A 21624-nucleotide genomic window follows, 5' to 3' on the forward strand; every position below is an offset into this window, starting at 1 on the left:
CCCTCCAGTGACTAAGCATTACCTTGTACTCATACTGTGCTGTGTGATCTCCATGCTCCCCTCCAGTGACTGACTAAGCATTACCTTGTACTCATACTGTGCTGTGTGATCTCCATGCTCCATCCAGTGACTAAGCATTACCTTGTACTCATACTGTGCTGTGTGATCTCCATGCTCCCCTCCAGTGACTAAGCATTACCTTGTACTCATCCTGTGCTGTGTGATCTCCATGCTCCACCCAGTGACTAAGCATTACCTTGTACTAATACTGTGCTGTGTGATCTCCATGCTCCATCCAGTGACTAAGCATTACCTTGTACTCATACTGTGCTGTGTGATCTCCAAGCTCCCATCCAGTGACTAAGCATTACCTTGTACTAATACTGTGCTGTGTGATCTCCATGCTCCCATCCAGTGACTAAGCATTACCTGGTACTCATATACTGTGCTGTGTGATCTCCATGTTTCCCTCCAGTGACTGACTAAGCATTACCTTGTACTCATACAGTGCTGTGTGATCTCCATGCTCCCATCCAGTGACTAAGCATTACCTTGTACTCATACTGTGCTGTGTGATCTCCATGCTCCATCCAGTGACTAAGCATTACCTTGTACTCATACTGTGCTGTGTGATCTCCATGCTCCCATCCAGTGACTAAGCATTACCTTGTACTCATACTGTGCTGTGTGATCTCCATGCTCCATCCAGTGACTAAGCATTACCTTGTACTCATACTGTGCTGTGTGATCTCCAGGCTCCCCTCCAGTGACTAAGCATTACCTTGTACTCATACTGTGCTGTGTGATCTCCATGCTCCCATCCAGTGACTAAGCATTACCTTGTACTCATACTGTGCTGTGTGATCTCCATGCTCCATCCAGTGACTAAGCATTACCTTGTACTCATACTGTGCTGTGTGATCTCCATGCTCCCCTCCAGTGACTAAGCATTACCTTGTACTCATACTGTGCTGTGTGATCTCCATGCTCCCCTCCAGTGACTAAGCATTACCTTGTACTCATACTGTGCTGTGTGATCTCCATGCTCCATCCAGTGACTAAGCATTACCTTGTACTCATACTGTGCTGTGTGATCTCCATGCTCCATCCAGTGACTAAGCATTACCTTGTACTCATACTGTGCTGTGTGATCTCCATGCTCCATCCAGTGACTAAGCATTACCTTGTACTCATACTGTGCTGCGTGATCTGGTGTTTATTGTATTCCTGTATTGTCTTATTGCTGTATGTCACCCCTAAATATTGTCTGTAACCCTAACTAATGTCCAGCGCTGCATAATATGTTGGCGCTTTATAAATACAATAAATAAATAAAATAAAATTGTCCATTGTTAAATGAAGATTCCTCGGGCGACAGATTGGGGCTCAATGCTGTACAAATGCATTGGTAGCCTTCAGAGGGAGGAGGATCCATAGTGGTGGTAGGATGTGAAGGAGAACGATGACTTTGGGCTCTACTGTGGGTTCCTGACGGGCAAAGTCTACGGAGCCGGAACATCTGTGCCTATAGGCTCCTGTGATGTAAATCTGTGTCTGCCGCTGACCTCTACCCGACGCACGTGCAAATGCTAGATCCATGGCCGATAACCATCTAGAGTGTGTACAAGGCTTTTGCTTCAGCCCAAAAGATTTGATGAGAAAGGAGGGAGCATGAAGTTTGGGCACCCAGCAGCTACTGGATAATTTGGAATGCCCATAGGCGCTAATGCAAACATCGGCTATGAGGCACCCAAAGCAGAAATTTGGGTGAACAATAATTATTTTGAAAATTATAAGGTTGAAGTTTTAGAATTTTTTTTTATCGATTTGAAAATTAGAAAGTTATAGTTTTTGACAGTTTTAATGTTTTGTATTTACAAATTATTCATTTTTGAAAATTATCATTTTGAAATGTATTGGTTTGAACATTAGAAGGTTAGGAAGGAGGGCTTTAAGGTTAGGCATCATGAAGGGGGGTTTTAGGATTCAACGTCAGGGAGGGTGGTTTTAGGGTTAGGTGTCCAGAAGGGGTGTTTTGGGGTTAGGTGTCCAGAAGGGGTGTTTTGGGGTTAGGTGTCCAGAAGGGGTGTTTTGGGGTTAGGTGTCCAGAAGGGGTGTTTTAGGGTTAGGTGTCCAGAAGGGGTGTTTTATGGTTAGGTGTCCAGAAGGGGTGTTTTAGGGTTAGGTGTCCAGAAGGGGTGTTTTGGGGTTAGGTGTCCAGAAGGGGTGTTTTAGGGTTAGGTGTCCAGAAGGGGTGTTTTGGGGTTAGGTGTCCAGAAGGGGTGTTTTGGGGTTAGGTGTCCAGAAGGGGTGTTTTGGGGTTAGGTGTCCAGAAGGGGTGTTTTGGGGTTAGGTGTCCAGAAGGGGTGTTTTGGGGTTAGGTGTCCAGAAGGGGTGTTTTGGGGTTAGGTGTCCAGAAGGGGGGTTTTAGGGTTAGGCGTCACGAAGAGGGAAGTTTAGGGTTAGGCATCAGGAAGAGGGGTTTTAGGGTTAGGCATGGGAATGGGGAGAGTTCTATGCGAGAGTAGGGTTAGATTAAGTTGTAGTTAACTATTGTTAATATATACCAATATTTTATTACAATACTTTACCCTATACTTTAAAAACCAAGAATATCGGTAGATATTAACAATAATTGTATTAATGAAAAACGTCGCCCATTTTTCCTCGCTCCCCTTTTTCATGCCGCGAGAAAAGATTTGATGAGAAAGGATTTTGGAGGATCTGGAAACTGCCTGAAACAACCATGCCAGCAACAATCACAATTGCTTAAAATGATCAAAATGTTTTGACAGTTCATGTTTTGCTTGATTTAAACTAGCAAACCATAAAAGCGATTTGATAGGTTGTTTGTGTTTGCTGAAATAAAGTGATTGTTTAAAGCCTAGAACAGGATGTTCTGCCACACGCTGTTTCCTTGCCAGAGAAATGAACGTGTGACAAATCGACATCACCTCCGTCCATTCCCGCCTACTACGAGGACTTCATGTGCAGATAACTTGTTATTCCAGGCAGCAATGTATTGTGAGACGGAGCTTTGCTCACGAGGGCCGGTGAGATCTGTAAACATGCTGCACCCAACCCAAGCTGAGGATTCCTAACCCAACCGTCAACCCAACAGACACGCACAATCTATTCTTATTCCTCTAGTGCAGATGTCTCAAACTCAATTTACCTGGGGGCCACAGGAGGCAAAGTCAGGATGAGGCTGGGCCGCATAAGGAATTTCACAATCGCGGCACATCGCCACCTCTGCCCGCCCTTCTCACTCTTCCTTCACAGAGAGGGGCGGGCAGAGGCGGCGATGCGCCGCTATTGACGTCAGGAGGGGCAGAGCTGAAGCTAAAAGCTCTGCCCCTTCCAGGAAATGCCTGCGGATTGCCCCCCGGGCGATTTGGATCGTTTAGCGGCGGTGATGCGGCGGATTACTTGGGAGCACTGAAGCGAGCTATAAGGAAGCTTTTGCCAGCGGGGGCCACAAAATATTGTATCGAGGGCCGCAAATGGCCCGCGGGCCGCGAGTTTGAGACCCCTGCTCTAGTGCAAGTGCTGTTTTTACCATTGTCAGAGGGGCACTATGGCGAAAAATTGTAAAATATAAAATATGTGCAAACATATTGTTTATTCTTATTCATTTGTAGTTAGCCAATAAATGGTATCATCCTGATTTAAAACTTCTTGCATATACAAATAAGAAGTACGTTTTTTCCAGAGTAAATGAGCCATAAATTACTTTTCTCCTATGTTGGTGTCACTTACAGTAGGTAGTAGAAATCTGACAAAAGCGACAGGTTTTGGACTAGTCCATCTCTTCATAGGGGATTCTCAGGGATTTATTTATTTTTAAGTACTAAGTGAATGGCAGTTGCTCTGTCCAACTGCCAAAAAAAGGTGTGCAGCACGCAGGGAAGCTGGCAAGCATCATTGTTTAAATGCTTTTTAGGGAATATCTTTAGCTGTATAAAGAATAAAAGCCTTGCTGAGAATCCCCTATGAAGAGATGGACTAGTTCAAAACCTGTCGCTTCTGTCAGATTTCTACTACCTACTGTAAGTGACAGCAGCATAGGAGAAAAGTAATTTATGGCTCATTTTACTCTGGGAAAAAACGCACTTCTTATTTGTCTCTGTTTGTATATTTTAAATTTAAAGAGAACCCGAGGTGTGTTTAAAGAATGTTATCTGCATACAGAGGCTGGATCTGCCTCTACAGCACAGCCTCTGTTGCTATCCCAAACCCCACTAAGGTCCCTCTGTGTTATGATCGCTTCTGCAGCGTTTACTGCTGACTGCACTGGTATTGCAAACCAAGCAGTTCTAATGTCATTACATGCATTTGCTTGCATAGTTTGGTTTGCACTTAAACTAGTTGCTGATTCCATCTGCAGTCGCTCTGAAGTTTATGACAGTTTAATATGCTTTTGTGTAAACAAACATTGTCTGCTGCAGTGGAGGGGCGGTCCCTTTCCTGCAGGCTGCATATCATTGTCTGCCTTTTCCTGCTATCAGCCTGTGATTAATTACCATTCACTTGTGTGGGAATCTGCAGGTCTGCTCCCATTGGATGACCTCAGTATAAAGAACTGCTTCCTGCAATGCCTCATGGGCTATCATAGTTTCAGACTCTATCTGTTACTCTGCTCGTGCCCCACCTCGTTCCTGGTCCGTGTGGACTGCGCTGACTCCTGCGAAGGGGTCAGCGAGTCCTCCTAGTTCTGCTCTTGTTCTAGAAGTTGCTACTTGCTTGTCTTGTGTCATATATTGGTTCATCGCCAATATATACGCATACTTGCGCATTTTGTTATTTTCCTTGTATTCGTGTTACGTTAATATATCAGTGTCGCTGATATATACGTACACGAACTGTTTATTTCCTGTGTTCAGCTAGTCAGTTTTCCAGCACGTTTTGGTAGTTTGCGCGTATCGTGAACACCCGTGCTGAGCTAGTTATCCTGTTCCTGGTCCTGTTTGTGGATTGCGTTCATCTCTGCGAAGAGATAGCGAATCCTTCTGAGTCCTGTTCCCTGTATTACTTCAGTCTTAGTCAGAGTTCCTGCTTATGTCATATATCGGTTCATTGCCAATATATACATATGTTAGTCAGACGTTACGAATAGTTTCATTGATAGCTGTAATTGTAATACGCTAGGAAAACATACTTATTGTATATTTATCTGTGTTACGTTCATCTATCTCGATCCTGCTATTTCCTGTCTCTCCTGTCCTGTCTTTGTGAGGCACGCCATCGCCGCAACGCATTGGCTGCCTCATTCCAGTCTGTCTGGTTTTGGACGCTTGCTGTCGCTAAGTAATCGCTAGCTAGCAAGTGTTCATTCTGTCTACCTGTCCTGATCTCCTCAGTCCTGGTTTATGCGCTCAGCGCTACTTTGCGCTGAGACGTTATTACGGAAGTGTTTGTGGCTGTTCAGATCTGCACCGGCTCTGTGCACCACAATCTCCTATTGGAGTCAGTCCTCTCCTCCACTAAACTGGGGATATCCTGATCCCTTGTGCTGGTGTGTGTACCTCCTCCACGTCAGCTTATGTGTTGTATGCTGACTGTGGAGATTACACCCCCAAGCTTAACATTATGATAGCCCCATTACCAATCCCCATTGTGGGGGGGGGGTTCCCAGCAAAAATGACACTGTTTGTTATGGTTCCTGTTCCTTTAAGAAATTTGAGAAGCTCAATTCTGAAACAGAAAATGAGTTTTTTTCTGAATGTGCCAGGTTCCTGGCCAATCCTGAGCTCCAGGCTACTCCTGTTTCAACGTGGGCCCCCCAGCTAGTTTATGTTTTATTTAAGGGAAGATTGTTTCAGTGGGCCTACGATGTCTTGGATCATACCAATTTAAAAGAAAGACCACTGGAATTTCTAGCGTTTGTGATCCATAACTGGCTGCGCAAAACCGATTTGCCTAGCCCTTTTGATAAGCTCCTGGCAGCTTGTCAATCAGCTGCTCCTTCTACTGCCTACAAAAATAATCAGCAAGCAGATAATTGTTCTGATAACTTTTCTTCTGCTAAGGCAGCAGGGTCTAAAGCCAAACGTAAACGCTCCAAAAGAAAAGCGTTACAATCAGCGGAGTCGTTGCCCTTGGCGACTGCGCATCAGATCTGTAACGAGACTCCACCATTAGCAGATAATGAAATTCAGTCACCATTCAGGGGAGTCAAATGGACCTATGAAACTACTAATGAGCTTTCATTGCTAGCCAGGGAAAATAAAGGTTCTTGTTTAAATGAATTATCTGAATATGATTATGAAGATATATTACAGAGTATTGAACAGATCAATTTATTCGTGCAGCAAGGGAAATTTGCATACACTACAGTTCAACACTTGCTACAGGTATTGGAGATCCTTAGGAATAAGAAATCGGCCAATCACCTGCTAAATAACCCAATGTATGTTTCTGCCACTAACACATTTGCAAACTATGATCAGCCGGAATGCTCAGCTGTTAAATATGCATGGGATCCTCCATTTGAGAAAGGAGAGATGGAAGCTCTGGTCTATGAATGGAAGAAAGATGCAAGTTCATTTTGTCAGTTTTACAGTGCAAAAAGTGAATTAGTATTGAATGCATGCATTAAGTCTGCTTATAACCTAATAAAAACTGGTGTGTGTGGGTATGACTTTGTGGCTCCATTGATCGATGTGTGGAGAATGATTCTGGACGATTTTTATGCAATTCAATCAGTTGATACCAGGGAAGACACACTGTCAAGTGGAGATTGTTCCACTTCCTCAGTTCCTGAGGACTCGCCTGCTTCAGCACCTTTGGCTGATTCAGCGAGTGATTCTGAGCTCCTTTTGTGTGAAATTGAAGTTCCTGTAATTCCACCCTGTACCATGGATAACTCAGTGTTACTTCCCAGTAAGACAGAAATTACTAATACTTCCTTAATCTTGCCCTGCACAAATTTCTCAGCAGAGGACCCAGAGGTCCTGCTGACTTTCGAGTCCAGCCTAGCCAGTACTCATGACTCTTTGTTTAGTGAAACAGACACCAGAAAAATCTTGCCTGTCTCTGCAAACACTTCTGCAGAAATTACCTGTGTTAATAAAGTTCAACTCCTGTCTGATCCAGCAGATGCCAATAGATGCACTACATCAGTTTCCGAGTCCCAGCAATCCTGTCTAGTAAACTCAGAACCCCAGCATCTGAATTTTCCAATTTTACAAATGAATGGTGATTCAGATGCGCAAACATTGTGTCTTGATCTTCCTGTTTCTACACCTCGCTCTAGTTTCGTGAATAGCTCAGAGCATCTGCTATGTGAACCTGAAATCGCAGAATTATTACCTTGTTCAGAAAATTTTCCAATAAATTTGCCCTGTACCATGAATTGTGCAGTAGATCTCTCCAATGAAACTCAGGTCACAGAATCATTATGCTGTCCAGCAGGTGCTTCCATGGTTTTGCCCTGCAATATGGACTGTTCAGTGATCCTGTCCAGTGAAGCTGTGGTCGCAGAGTCTTATGCTTCACCCAGTACTTTGGATACTTTAAACCCTCTAGCAGAGGAGGCTGAAGCACTGCTTACCTCAGTTGGTGTTGCAGTAATATTCACTTGTCTAGCAGCTGTTTTGGAATTACAGTCTGCTCTAATAAAACTTGATGAATTTCTGCCCAGCGAAGCAGAAGCCATTGAAATATTGTCCTCGTCAGCAAGTGTGTTAGATACCTTGCCCTGTACACAGTCTGATTTAACCAATGTTGTTGAGTCCCTCTCCAGTGTTGGAACAGCCGAGGAACTCCAGCCCTGTCCTCTGAATGTTTCAAAAGTCTTGCCCTGTAACATGGATAATTCTGACTCGCTGGAAAAAATAATAGAAATCTCAGAATTTCAGTCCGGGTTAATGAGTGTTTCTGAAACCCAGCCCTGTATCCTGGAAAATTCTGGTTCTCTGGCCGGTGTGGCAGAAGTTCCAGAGCCCCCTTCCTGTCCAGTGAGTTACTCAGTTTTGCCTAGTTCAGTGGGGATTGCTGCAATATTGACTTGTTTTGCAGCCCTTCATGAGCTCCAGTCCAGTGTATTTGATGAGTCTCTGTCTAGTCCAGAAGAAGCTATGGGAACCCTGTCTAGTTCAGTGCATACATCAGAAGATTTGCCCTGTCTTGTAAATGCCCCTGAACATGATTTGTTAATAACCCTGCTGGAATCAGCGACATCTAAGTCTGATCCTGCAGTTTTTAGTGAGAATCCAGTAACTATGAAGTCTAGTCATGATGAATTTTTTTTGCCCAGTTCTGGTTTCGGTCCTGTCTTGACTGACTTTGAGGTTCGCAGTTCCTTGACATGCCCAGAGGTTTCTCTTGTGCCGGTGTGCCCAGATGTGCTTCGTATGCCAGACTGCCCAGATGTGTCTGTGTTAGCGTGCTCACGTGCTTCCCTAGTGGAGACATGTTCTGATGTTGCCGGTTGGCCTGCATGCCCGGAGATGGTTCTGGTCCCTAAAAGCCCTGATCTTGATGTTTGTCCTTGTGACCCTGACTCTGGAGTTGCCCTGGGTTCCATAGGGGTTCTTGATAGTTCTCCATGTGAGCCTAAGGGGCGTTCTGACCTGTGGGGATCTCTTTGGAGCTTCCAAGTGTTCTGGGAGATCTCTGAGGAAACTTGTCCTGGTACCTTGGACTGGTTCAACGGTGGGTTTTGTGTTGGTAGGGACAGTTCCGGTGGGCATTGCAAAGGCTTTGGCGTTTTTGGACAGTCCTTGGAAGGCGGTGGGTATCGCGCAGAGAGTTTCTTGGGGTTGTTTTCTGGAAGTCGTGGTTCTGATGGGTGTCACACTGAGGCTTGTAGTGCTGACGGGCATGGTTCGGTAGGTTCTGGTTCCAATTGGTCTAGTTTTGGTGAGACTGATTCGGGAATTTGGTTTTGTCGGACGGATCCGACCTTCATGAATTTTCAGTCAGATCAGTTTGCTGGATTTCCCACTTCTGATTTTTTGGTTTGGGTGGTTCAGGAGAAATATGTCAGTTTTCTTAGGCGTCCAGAGGCCGCGTTTAAGGGAGGGGGTACTGTTATGATCGCTTCTGCAGCGTTTACTGCTGACTGCACTGGTATTGCAAACCAAGCAGTTCTAATGTCATTACATGCATTTGCTTGCATAGTTTGGTTTGCACTTAAACTAGTTGCTGATTCCATCTGCAGTCGCTCTGAAGTTTATGACAGTTTAATATGCTTTTGTGTAAACAAACATTGTCTGCTGCAGTGGAGGGGCGGTCCCTTTCCTGCAGGCTGCATATCATTGTCTGCCTTTTCCTGCTATCAGCCTGTGATTAATTACCATTCACTTGTGTGGGAATCTGCAGGTCTGCTCCCATTGGATGACCTCAGTATAAAGAACTGCTTCCTGCAATGCCTCATGGGCTATCATAGTTTCAGACTCTATCTGTTACTCTGCTCGTGCCCCACCTCGTTCCTGGTCCGTGTGGACTGCGCTGACTCCTGCGAAGGGGTCAGCGAGTCCTCCTAGTTCTGCTCTTGTTCTAGAAGTTGCTACTTGCTTGTCTTGTGTCATATATTGGTTCATCGCCAATATATACGCATACTTGCGCATTTTGTTATTTTCCTTGTATTCGTGTTACGTTAATATATCAGTGTCGCTGATATATACGTACACGAACTGTTTATTTCCTGTGTTCAGCTAGTCAGTTTTCCAGCACGTTTTGGTAGTTTGCGCGTATCGTGAACACCCGTGCTGAGCTAGTTATCCTGTTCCTGGTCCTGTTTGTGGATTGCGTTCATCTCTGCGAAGAGATAGCGAATCCTTCTGAGTCCTGTTCCCTGTATTACTTCAGTCTTAGTCAGAGTTCCTGCTTATGTCATATATCGGTTCATTGCCAATATATACATATGTTAGTCAGACGTTACGAATAGTTTCATTGATAGCTGTAATTGTAATACGCTAGGAAAACATACTTATTGTATATTTATCTGTGTTACGTTCATCTATCTCGATCCTGCTATTTCCTGTCTCTCCTGTCCTGTCTTTGTGAGGCACGCCATCGCCGCAACGCATTGGCTGCCTCATTCCAGTCTGTCTGGTTTTGGACGCTTGCTGTCGCTAAGTAATCGCTAGCTAGCAAGCTAAGTAATCGCTAGCTAGCAAGCGTTCATTCTGTCTACCTGTCCTGATCTCCTCAGTCCTGGTTTATGCGCTCAGCGCTACCTTGCGCTGAGACGTTATTACGAAAGTGTTTGTGGCTGTTCAGATCTGCACCGGCTCTGTGCACCACAATCTCCTATTGGAGTCAGTCCTCTCCTCCACTAAACTGGGGATATCCTGATCCCTTGTGCTGGTGTGTGTACCTCCTTCACGTCAGCTTATGTGTTGTATGCTGACTGTGGAGATTACACCCCCAAGCTTAACACTCTGCACTCTGCAATCCCTCATAAATCACAGCCGTGCTGTGAGGCTGTGTTTACATCCGTAGTGTCAGTCTCAGCTGCTCCCCCGCCTCTTGCATAACTCCGGTCCCTGCCCCCGTCCCTTCCCTCCAATCAGCAGGGAGGGAAGGGATGCAGGCGGGGACTGGAGTTCTGCAGGAGGCGGGGAGAGCAGCAGACTGACAATATAGAGATAAACACAGCCAGCTCTGACAAGCTGTTTGTCAGCAGCGTGGCTGTGATTTATGAGGGATTGCAGAGTGCAGGGGGACCTTAGGGGGGGTTTGGGATAGCAACAGAAGCTGGGCTGTATAGGCAGATCCAGCCTTTGTATGCAGATAATATTCTTCAAACCCACCTCGGGTTCTCTTTAACAATTTTTCACCATAGTGCCCCTTTAACCCTTTATCAGCCAATTGATTCAGAGGTTTGCAAGTGCTCCAGGCCAATTTATTTAAGTACTTTTTTATTTCTTATTTGTTACATTTGCTTGCTATTAAATAGTACTGCTCTAATGTGTATTTATGGCCACTTGTCACTAGGGGGCAGTGTGAGACAATAACAGAGGACATCTGCTTTCAGTTTCTATATTCTCTGCTAGCAGAGACATCAAAGCAGTCCAAGAATTTACAGCACGAGTTCTGCCAGCTGAAGTCAAAAGCAGTGTGCTTCAAATGAGATAACTCTATAAAAGCTGCTAATGAGTTAATGAGGGTTGGGGGCTATTTGGGGAAGAAACGCTGTACAGACATTGTGCTGCGGATGAAGTCAATTAGGTGCTGTGACTGGCAAGACACCCGTCTCAACTTTCGGTAATCGGGCACCCAGGGGGTCATAATAAAGCTACTACCTAGGATTTAATGTTTGAAGCCGATCATAGATAAATCGGCTAGCACAATCGGTGCTTTGAGCGCCTGATTTCTAGGTTAGTGTTAGGAACTTACTAACGGGAAGGGCAGTGGCGTAGCTAAGGAGCTGTGGGCCCCGATGCAACTTTTACAATGGGGCCCCCCCAAGCACTCTATATGTGACAATTGATATGGCGCAACAAAATCTGCCAATGGCAACTACAGTGTCAGATGTGCAAGAAGGGGATGGGGAGCAGTTTGTTAATAATTACCACTATTTAAGGTATCTATAGAAGTGATTATTATGAGCACAGGACCAATAGAGAGCTAATACTGTAGTTGAGGTAGGGCCCTTCGGGGCCCCTCTGGCCCAAGGGCCCCGATGCGGTCGCTGCCGCTGCAACCCCTATTGCTACGCCCCTGGGGAAGGGGGTTAAGGTTAGGCACTTTTAAAGAGACTCTGAAGCCTCTTAAAATTCCAATTTTTATTTAACTATCTCCTTCTACACTATTACCCCATGTAAAACGCTGCTATCCCACGGCAGAATGGGTTTTTAACCCCTCCCAAATCCTCAGGGCAATATTGGGGGAGCACTTCCTGCAACTCTGCCTCTACTCCCATCAATTGCCACCTCTCCCCGTCCCTCTCAGTCTTCTTTCACTGAGAGGGGCGGGGAGGAGGCAACGATCAGCAGTGATTGATGCTAATGGAGGCAGAGCTACAGCTCAAAGCTCTGCCTCCCCGGGCAGCAAAATCCACGACCAGGAAAGTTGTGGATTTTTGCCCCGGTGTTTGGGGGAGGGGGGTTTGAAATACAGCATTCTGCCACGGGATAGCGGCGTTTTACATGAGGCAATAGTGTAGAAGGGGATTGCTAAATAAAAAGTGGAATTTTAAGAGGCTTCAGAGTCTCTTTAAGGGTAAGGCATTAGGTAGGTGGTCCTTCTAGGCACTCATGGAGTATGTTAAGCAATAGGTAGTGGTGGGGCGTACGTACAAAAAGGGCGCCCGGACAAAAAGGGCGCGGGGTGTAAACGCTAATTAATAATTGATCATTAATAGCGTTTATAAAAATAGTGTGCTATATTTCGTTTACAAATGTTTTACAAAATTATAAATCACTAAATAATGTTTATGAAATCGGCAATTGTGAAAACGTTAATCTTCCCTGTTTCAAAAGTTAAACTTATAATTACGTTTATTAAAAAAAACAATAATATATGTTTAATTGTTATAATTGTATATTATTGTGAATAACCGTCATTTATGGTTTGTTCTTATAATAAAATCTGAAAATATTCTTTATAACGATGATATAAATATAACTACGTTCGTAATAAGTGTTGTAAAACATTAGTAAGTATTACTAAAATTTTACTAAAACTATACCTAAGCCTACTCTCACACAGAACCCTCCCTGTACCTATCCCTAACCCCTAGACCCTCCTGGTGGTGCCTAACCCTAAGACCCCCTGGTGGTGCCTAAACCTAAGACCCCCCCCCCCTGGTGGTGCCTAGCCCTAAGACCCCCCTGGTGGTGCCTAACCCTAAGACCCCCCTGGTGGTGCCTAACCCTAAGACCCCCCTGATGGTGCCTAAACCTAAGACCCCCCTGGTGGTGCCTAAACCTAAGACCCCCCTGGTGGTGCCTAAACCTAAGACCCCCCTGGTGGTGCCTAAACCTAAGACCCCCCTGATGGTGCCTAAACCTAAGACCCCCCTCGTGGTGCCTAAACCTAAGACCCCCCCTGGTGGTGCCTAAACCTAAGACCCCCTGGTGGTGCCTAAACCTAAGACCCCCCTGGTGGTGCCTAAACCTAAGACCCCCCTGGTGGTGCCTAAACCTAAGACCCCCCTTTATTATGTGGATAATAATGTTTTACTTTAATTGTGGCTGCAAAAAAATATATTGCAATTTACGTTACGTACTGATCGCTTTATTTTGTGAATAATAATGTTTTACAAACAGTAAGGGATAAAACTTTAAATAATGTTTTAATTAGTTAAATAAGATAAATATGTTTAGTATTTTTATAAACATTATTCGGCACGGGTGCATTTTATAAACGTAAATCACCACAAGCACACTTATAAATCATTAAAAATCTCCGGGCGCCGTTTGTAAACGTTATTTAGCTCCGGCGCCCTTTTTTCCTGCTCGGCGCCCATTAAACGTTATTTATTATGAGAGTGAATGGCGGCACCCTTTTTGTCCACTAGTTGCCTGTGCCCTTTTTTCCCAGCTCCAGTGGTGGGTGTTAGGCATTAGGTGGGAGGGTTGTCAGGGTAAGGCACTTATAGCAGGGTGTTGGCACCAGCGATGCAATCATGCGTTCACAGTGCGGTGGGAGCACTGTGGTATAACGGGTTGCGGCAATGTGACGCACTGCACGCAGTGCATTACCGCTAAAAGCGTACGTTGACAATAAGTGAACCATAGTTTCATTGACTGTACACGACTGTACCTGCTTCACTGTGCCCGACGTAACAGGAGCATAACGCACTTCCCCGCAGTCCTGGTCTGTTGCGTTCCTGCTGTCACAGTTAAAGGTAATCAACTAATTGATTTTTTATTACTTGCAGTTTTATTATGATATTATTGCAACTGTCAGCTTTATACTGTAGGTGTTTGTTTGTACTATAGACCCGTAGAAGTGGGGAGGTCCCACGGAACGCGTTGACCTTTCTGATGTCAATGAAAATAATATCAATTTCTATACCTTCAGCCTGCGGTAAGACCTTTGTGGTGCCTCCTCCCAGTTTGTGTATCTGTGCATTCTGCTCACTAAGCTGTGAGATGGCATATTTAGGTGGATTGGGCTTTAAAGTGAACCTGTCTACAACCGCATATAGCATGAGACTCAAGCCCCAGTTATAAATTGTTCCCGCCTCTTTCCTCCCTAATTATGCTTCTCTTATTGGTCAACTGTTACCTCCTCTCGTCACCTCTCGTCTCGTTAATGAGGGAAGAATGGGCGGGGACAATTTACAACTTAGACCTCATTCCATTAACAGTTGTATGCAGGTAACTTTAACCACCCTGGCGTTCTGATTAAATCGCCAGGGTGGCTGCGGGAGGGTTTTTTTTAAATAAAAAAAAAACTATTTCATGCAGCCAACTGAAAGTTGGCTGCATGAAAGCCCACTAGAGGGCGCTCCGGAGGCGTTCTTCCGATCGCCTCCGGCGCCCAGAATAAACAAGGAAGGCCGCAATGAGCGGCCTTCCTTGTTTTGCTTAGATCGTCGCCATAGCGACGAGCGGAGTGACGTCATCGACGTCAGCCGACGTCCTGACGTCAGCCGCCTCCGATCCAGCCCTTAGCGCTGGCCGGAACTTTTTGTTCCGGCTACGCTGGGCTCAGGCGGCTGGGGGGACCCTCTTTCGCCGCTGCTCGCGGCGGATCGCCGCAGAGCGGCGGCGATCAGGCAGCACATGCGGCTGGCAAAGTGCCGGCTGCGTGTGCTGCTTTTTATTTGACAAAAATCGGCCCAGCAGGGCCTGAGCAGCAGCCTCTGGCGGTGTTGGACGAGCTGAGCTCGTCCAGACCGCTCAGCTGGTTAAACAATGTCCTGGATTTCCTTCATGGAAACACAGGTGAAAAACTGATGAGAAAAACAATTGTATCTATCCCCCTCCTCCAAAAAAATGACCTTTTTTTTGCTATCCCACAGTTTTATTTTATATTTAAATCTACTTTTTATGTTTTTACAGTTTCAATGTCTCTGCTCAATGACACATGCATTGAAGTATGTCAGAGCTAAAATCTATGAACTACTGACCCTTTTTAATCTCATTTCTGCTCTCAGACTGCATTTTCTCCCAGGAAAGCATTTTATGCTTGTTATTCCTTATCAGTGATGGTTATGCTATAGAGGGCTGTAGTGCCACCTGGTCCTGACCTGGGCCGAAACACTCTCTCTTTTGCATTCCTGATGTTTAAAGCAGGAGGATTATCCATACTATATCAGGAAGAAAAAAAACATACATAAGTAGATAACTACTTGCTCTCCTTACATAACACATGTATTGTACTGTCCACGTAAACAGTGAATTGATAAAGAGAATTCTGTTTCTGGCATTTGCCATCTTCATTCCCTCTGACTGAAGCCAATAATGATGTCATTACTTCCCTTACTTTTTTCTCCTAGATTCTGCACTGTCATAGCTATCTAGCTTTGTAAACATGTGAGCACAGCAACATCAGATTTCAGCCTTGAAAACTGCCCTCGGCCAATCAGTGAGGAGCAGAAATGTGGGAGGGGTGATGACAAGCTTCCTTCTCATCGGCAATGTACCAAATACAGCCAGAATGACAGATACGATTTATTACAACGGAAACGTTTCTGATTAGATTGGAGTGCTTGCACTGCAGGGTGAGGTTCCAGGCTGCATAATGAACACAGAGCAGTGGGTAAATGGAATTTAATTTTGGGGCTGAAAATCCTTTTTTTTAACTCTTTCAGGCAGAGAAAGAAAAAAAGGATCACAGCATAGTTATTTGGGTGCTAGGCTCCGTACATACACATGTCTATCTCATCATGTCACATGTCACCTCGGGTATCCTTTACACTGAAACCAATATAACATTATTTGATAACTAATTAATCATTCTGACCACAGCCTGTACATTGGGCGTGGTAGGTATTGTATCTGTATCATGCGTCTTACCTGGCAGCCTTCGCAGCACAGTCCATGGGCGCACACGGCTCCTGGCGCGAGCTGGCACGTGCTGGCATTGCAGCAAGGGTTGGTACATTCCTGCGGAGAGATTCAGAGACAAGGCTTAGAGCGTAACGGCTTCGCTCAGCAGTAAATGTCTCCTCTGTGCTCACAAAGGCGGCTTATTCATCCTTCAAGACTCACTTGGGCACAGAAGAGCTATTTCTAACCTACTCATATTCTCTCCCCCTCGCTGACTTCAAAGTGGAATGAAGAAAGCTGAGCCCAAGGTGGCTGTATGGAGCGAGCGCCCGTGCCAGCGGCGGGGGGGGGGGGGGGGGGGGGGTGGAGCTTGGCGCTGGACGGTTTGCACAACTTAAGCCCAACATAAAGAATGAATACATCATCTACAGCGCACTGTACCATAGATTATATGCAGAGAGATGGGGACTGACCTTTTTGTTTTGTGAAACTACCGCATAGCAGGGATGCTCGGATGTGCCTCATCCACGAATTCGGCAATCCGCGTGGTTGCAAAAAAAAAATCCGCATTCGGCCCCGCCGCATGCAGATTTTCGTCCGCGTCCACGCAACCACGCGGATTTTCTACCGTGAATGGCGTAATCACGCGTGGATTCCCGCCCGGAGGCTGATTTTCTTTTAACGTTAATAACAAAGCCCCCATACATGCTACAATCCCCCAAATTGCATGGATTATCGAGGTGATAAGGGGCAACACAACTTCAACATAAAAAATTCCCCCCAAAAAATTTTTTTTTGAGAAAATGGATTTTAAAGTGAAATCAACAATTTAAATGGGGCTATTAAATGGTAATAAGTGGTTTTAAAAAAGGATATACGCGTTAAGCAGTCAAAGAGGTGAAGGCGAGTTCCAATGGCACTTGGCGGCGAAGGTACCGCTGGAGGAGGATGAGTGGCTGACGCCAAAAAGGCCCCAGAGAGGTTTTTGTAATTTGTTTTTGGGGTTTTTTTGCAGCAATTAGCAATGACATCGCAGCAGAGTTGTCAGTGGACACGGGCAGTGTGAACGCAGAGTGCAGTGGTGGTAGCGACTGAGTCAGGAGAAGGACTATGCGGGCGGTCAGTTCAGCAGCACAGAAGGACCACGGCAACATACTGGTAGTAGTAGTAGCAGCACAGCGTCATAGTGCTGGCCAAAAAATTAAATGCACCCAGTGACCCGGGCAGTGTGAACGCAGACAGAGTACATTGGTGGAAGCGACTGAGTCAGGAGGAGGAGGACAATGGACGTGGAGCAGTCCCAGAAGTGGCTGAGGCAATTGAACTCCCTTTCCTCTCACCCCGTGAAACCCTGCCAGACATGTTGCTAGTAATGAATCACTGGATGCAGTGGGCACAGTACAAGGTCACTGAAGGATGCACCAGGCACAGTACAACGGCACTGAAGGATGCAGTGGGCACAGTACAAGGTCACTGAAGGATGCAGTGGGCACAGCAGTGGGCACTGGATATACAACTAGGTCACTGAAGGATGCAGTGGGAACACAAGGATGTCACACTGTTTAATGAGATGCTTATATGCCAGCGAGCGAGCAGTGGGCACTGGGCACGGCACAAGGTCACTGACAGAATGAATGAAGAGCGCTGGCAGAGAGTGGCGGCGCCGGCGGTGTGACTGGCTGCCTGCAAATAGTACAAGTGTATAACTGCCACTGGAATATACAAGTGAACACTGCAGCTGCACTAACCTGCCTGCCTGCACTACACACAGATAATCCCCACTCCCACTACACTGACTACACTGCAGCACTGAACCTGCCTGCACTACACACAGTTAAATAATCACTAGACTCCCACACTCCCACTACACTACACTGACTAAAACTAACTACAGCAATCACTCACTGACTAGCTAACTGTGTACAGTATAAGAGTAGTGTTAGCAAAAAAAACGCTTTGTTTTTAACACAATAAATGCACTTGCTCAAACAACAATGGCCTGGAGATAATCCTCTCGGCACCACAGTCTAGCAAGGACAGAGCTTTTCCATCATGGCCGCCGCTTTATATTCAGGAGGGGAGGGCATAGCTCCCCTCCTGTGATTGGTTGCTAGGGCCTGGCTGGGGCACTCTGATTGGCCTGCAATGTGTCACTTCCGCATAGTTTGACGCATTTCCGCTAACCACGACTTCAGTGCCGGGTTTCACGAGCGTGAATGCGGATTTCTGTCCGCATTCACGCGAAGCCGAAGCAGATTTTCGCGGTTGAAAATCTATTCACGGCTTAGCGTGTCCGAGGCGGAATGCGTCAAAATGGTCGTGAATCCACGCGTAAGCGTGATCACGACCTGGCGGTGAGCACCACTGCCGCATAGCCATGGCATGAAAAGCAAAATACAATAGTATGTGCTCTAGTAAATCATGCCTTTAGTTGTTTAAGTTTTTCAAAATTAACCTTTATATGGTTATTATTATGTATTTATATAGCACTGACATCTCCTGCAGCACTTTACAGAGTATATAGCCATGTCACTGACTGTCCTCAGAGGAGCTCACAATCTAATCCTACCATAGTCATAGTGTAATGTCCTACCATATTATTATTATGTATTTATATAGCACTGACATCTTCTGCAGCACTTTACAGTGTACATAGTCATGTCACTGACTGTCCTCAGAGGAGCTCACAATCTAATCCTACCATAGTAATAGTGTAATGTCCTACCATATTATTATTATTATGTATTTATATAGCACTGACATCTTCTGCAGCACTTTACAGAGTACATAGTCATGTCACTGACTGTCCTCAGAGGAGCTCAAATCTAATCCTACCATAGCCATAGTGTAATGTCCTACCATATTATTATTATGTATTTATATAGCACTGACATCTTCTGCAGCACATTACAGAGTACATAGTCATGTCACTGACTGTCCTCAGAGGAGCTCACAATCTAATCCTACCATAGTCATAGTGTAATGTCCTACCATATTATTATTATTATGTATTTATATAGCACTGACATCATCCCAAGCACATTACAGAGTACATAGTCATGTCACTGACTGTCCTCAGAGGAGCTCACAATGTAATCCTTACCACAGGCAACATCTAATGTCCTACCCTATTATTATGTATTTATATAGCACTGACATCTTCTGCAGCACATTACAGAGTACATAGTCATGTCACTGACTGTCCTCAGAGGAGCTCACACTCTAATCCTACCATAGTCATAGTCTAATATCCTACTAGATTATAAATATTATTATGTATTTATATAGCACTGACATCTCCTGCAGCAGTTTGCAGAGTACACAGTCATGTCACTGACTGTCCTCAGACTGCCACGTGCATTTTCCACTCCCATGTGAGACTACGGGACTTCTCAAGCGCTTACCCCACTCTCTGGAACTTCCTTCCAACAGCCATCTGGCGTGCCGCATCATTCGAAACCTTCAAACCCCTCTAATTCCATGTGCAGCCCCCTTTTCCATGTGTATCATCCATGTACTGCAGCCCCTCTCATTCCATATCCCTCTCACTTCATGTTCACTTTAATCTCTGTTGCATGTTCCTTGTTGTCTGTCTCCCTATTTATTGTTCAGCACTGTGTAATATGTTGGCACTTTAACCACTTTTTCCACCACTACAGTATATCTAAGTCCTCTGTGACTTCATCTAAGCCACGAGTCAGTAGATATACGTCTTGTAGCAGAAGCAGTGCTGTGCAGGATTGGGCTTGCTCCTGTGCAAACCTCCGGCACTATCTGCTGCAGCACTAATTGGGTGAAAGGTTCCCTGAGCCAATAACATTGATTTTTACCATTATAAATGCTTTTATTTTCTCGGTTCATAGTCAAAAATACACACCGTAGCATTATTACAAAATCAAATATCTCCACTATAAATTGTGACAGTAACGTAATTTAAGTTTTGTGATAAACAGTAGAAATAGCTGAACAAAATTTGTGTTTATCTACAACAGCGATTATTATTTTTAAACTGGAATTGGTAAAACTGTTTTTGTTTCTGTTTTTTTCCAGTTTTTTTTCTCTTTTTCCCTATTAAAATGCATAGACAACAAAATTGTTCAAGGATCAAAATGCCATACAATGAAAGCCTAGTCTTGAAAAAAATGATACATATTTGATTTAGGTGTCATAAGTAGGGATAAAGTTCTTGCTGATTAAATAGGGACGTAGCTACAATGTCAAACAAGGTCTGGATGCGAAGTGGTTAAAATCAAATAAGTAAAAATAGTTGGGCTGTGAAGTACAAAGGCAACAGTAGGAACATGAGACTGGTTCTAACTTTTCCCGCTCTCTCCAAAATGGAAAATGGCATTTAGCTGAAATGACATTCAAATTTTATTAAGTAAAAATTGCTTTGACATCTGAGTGCTACATAATTGAAATGTATCTTTCCGTTTCATTTTACAGCAAGCTCTGAATGTTTAAAACTACAAACAGAGTCAATGTTTTTCAATCATGATGAAGTCACTACTCTGCCTGAAGTACAGACTGCGCAAACCATGCTGCAGTAATGGCTGGATCCCGCTAGGAATCGCTGCAGCACTGTGTGTAGCAATTTCTAGGGCGCTTGCGTTTCACTCGATTTGGAAACTGTAAACTGTACAGCCCTTCCGATTAGAGTTTTTCTTCCTGTCTGTAGCCCCGCCCCCTAAATGGAATAGGTGATAGGTGCATCTCTTGGACCAATCAGAGAAGCAAATGACCTCTTCTGCTAGGGGGCGGGGCGGGGCGGAAGCCAGATGTCGGGACACTTGGTAAGTATAAATAACTTTATTTAAAATGCTTAACGCTCGGTCCTCCGAGTCACTGCAAAAACACTTTTCAAGGTGATTTTGCATCACTACTATACACAGCATTGAGCACAAATGCGCCCAAAATGCTGCATGTCCTGCGATTGCAATTAGATTTAAAAACATTGGCAAAGCGTTTTTTGGAATTATTGGGGATCCAAATACACTGCGAAAATTGTCCTAGCGGGTCCCAGCCCTGAGCCCCAACTCTTCTCTGCCAACATGAGCAATTTCCCGCACAAAGCAGGAGGCAATCTTTAACACAAATTTTTTAAAAAAAGCTTGTTCAGTAATAATAACAAATTGCACTAACATATACAGTATCAACCAACTGAAAAACCTAATCTGGCTCAGTGAAATCTGATTGGCTGCTAGGGGTTGTTGTCGCTGCTTGCACCGTCTGATCAATATCCTAGTGTGAGCCAAGCAAGCGCCCATAAATATTTTATTTATTTGTTTGCCGGGGCCATAAAATGCCATCCAGAAGTTAAACTCTTCAGATGACTTATTTCAGGCGACTATCAAATCAAACGCTGACACGAAGGATATTTATACACAGTGACCTCATCCTGGATTCATTAGCTAGAAAATGCTCGTAAGTAATAGATCTGCCATCCTTGCCCATTTATAGTCAGAGCTCCGCAATGCCTCCTTAATTGTCGCTGACCACTTTGCTATTTGCGTCTCAGTAACAGATTAAACGTGGATATCGTGAGAGAATGAAAGACGTGTCTTAGTCACAGATTCATGTTTTTTAAAGTTGTACCACAAGTCTGAAGATTAAAAACTCCCGTTCAGCATCTGTAGTATCACAATTTGTACATTAAACTTATTTTACAAGCTATAACACTGTAAAAGTGAGACTCATGTGATGCAGGAAAAAGGGGCCTTTCCATAGGTCT

The 21624-nt window shown here is 44.7% G+C and overlaps 1 protein-coding gene across 1 annotated transcript in view; it reads right to left on the reverse strand.

The window, feature by feature from the left end:
- The window catches only part of ADAM12 (ADAM metallopeptidase domain 12), a 275547-nt gene that overhangs the window by 91761 nt on the left and 162162 nt on the right, over positions 1-21624 (reverse strand). The window contains exon 10 of the mRNA XM_068258874.1: positions 15921-16010. Within this exon, the coding sequence (XP_068114975.1) occupies positions 15921-16010 (90 nt within the window). The remainder of the gene's footprint in view (positions 1-15920; positions 16011-21624) is intronic.

The sequence above is a fragment of the Hyperolius riggenbachi genome, chromosome 10 (assembly GCF_040937935.1).
Source record: "Hyperolius riggenbachi isolate aHypRig1 chromosome 10, aHypRig1.pri, whole genome shotgun sequence".
Taxonomy (NCBI): Eukaryota; Metazoa; Chordata; class Amphibia; order Anura; family Hyperoliidae; genus Hyperolius; species Hyperolius riggenbachi.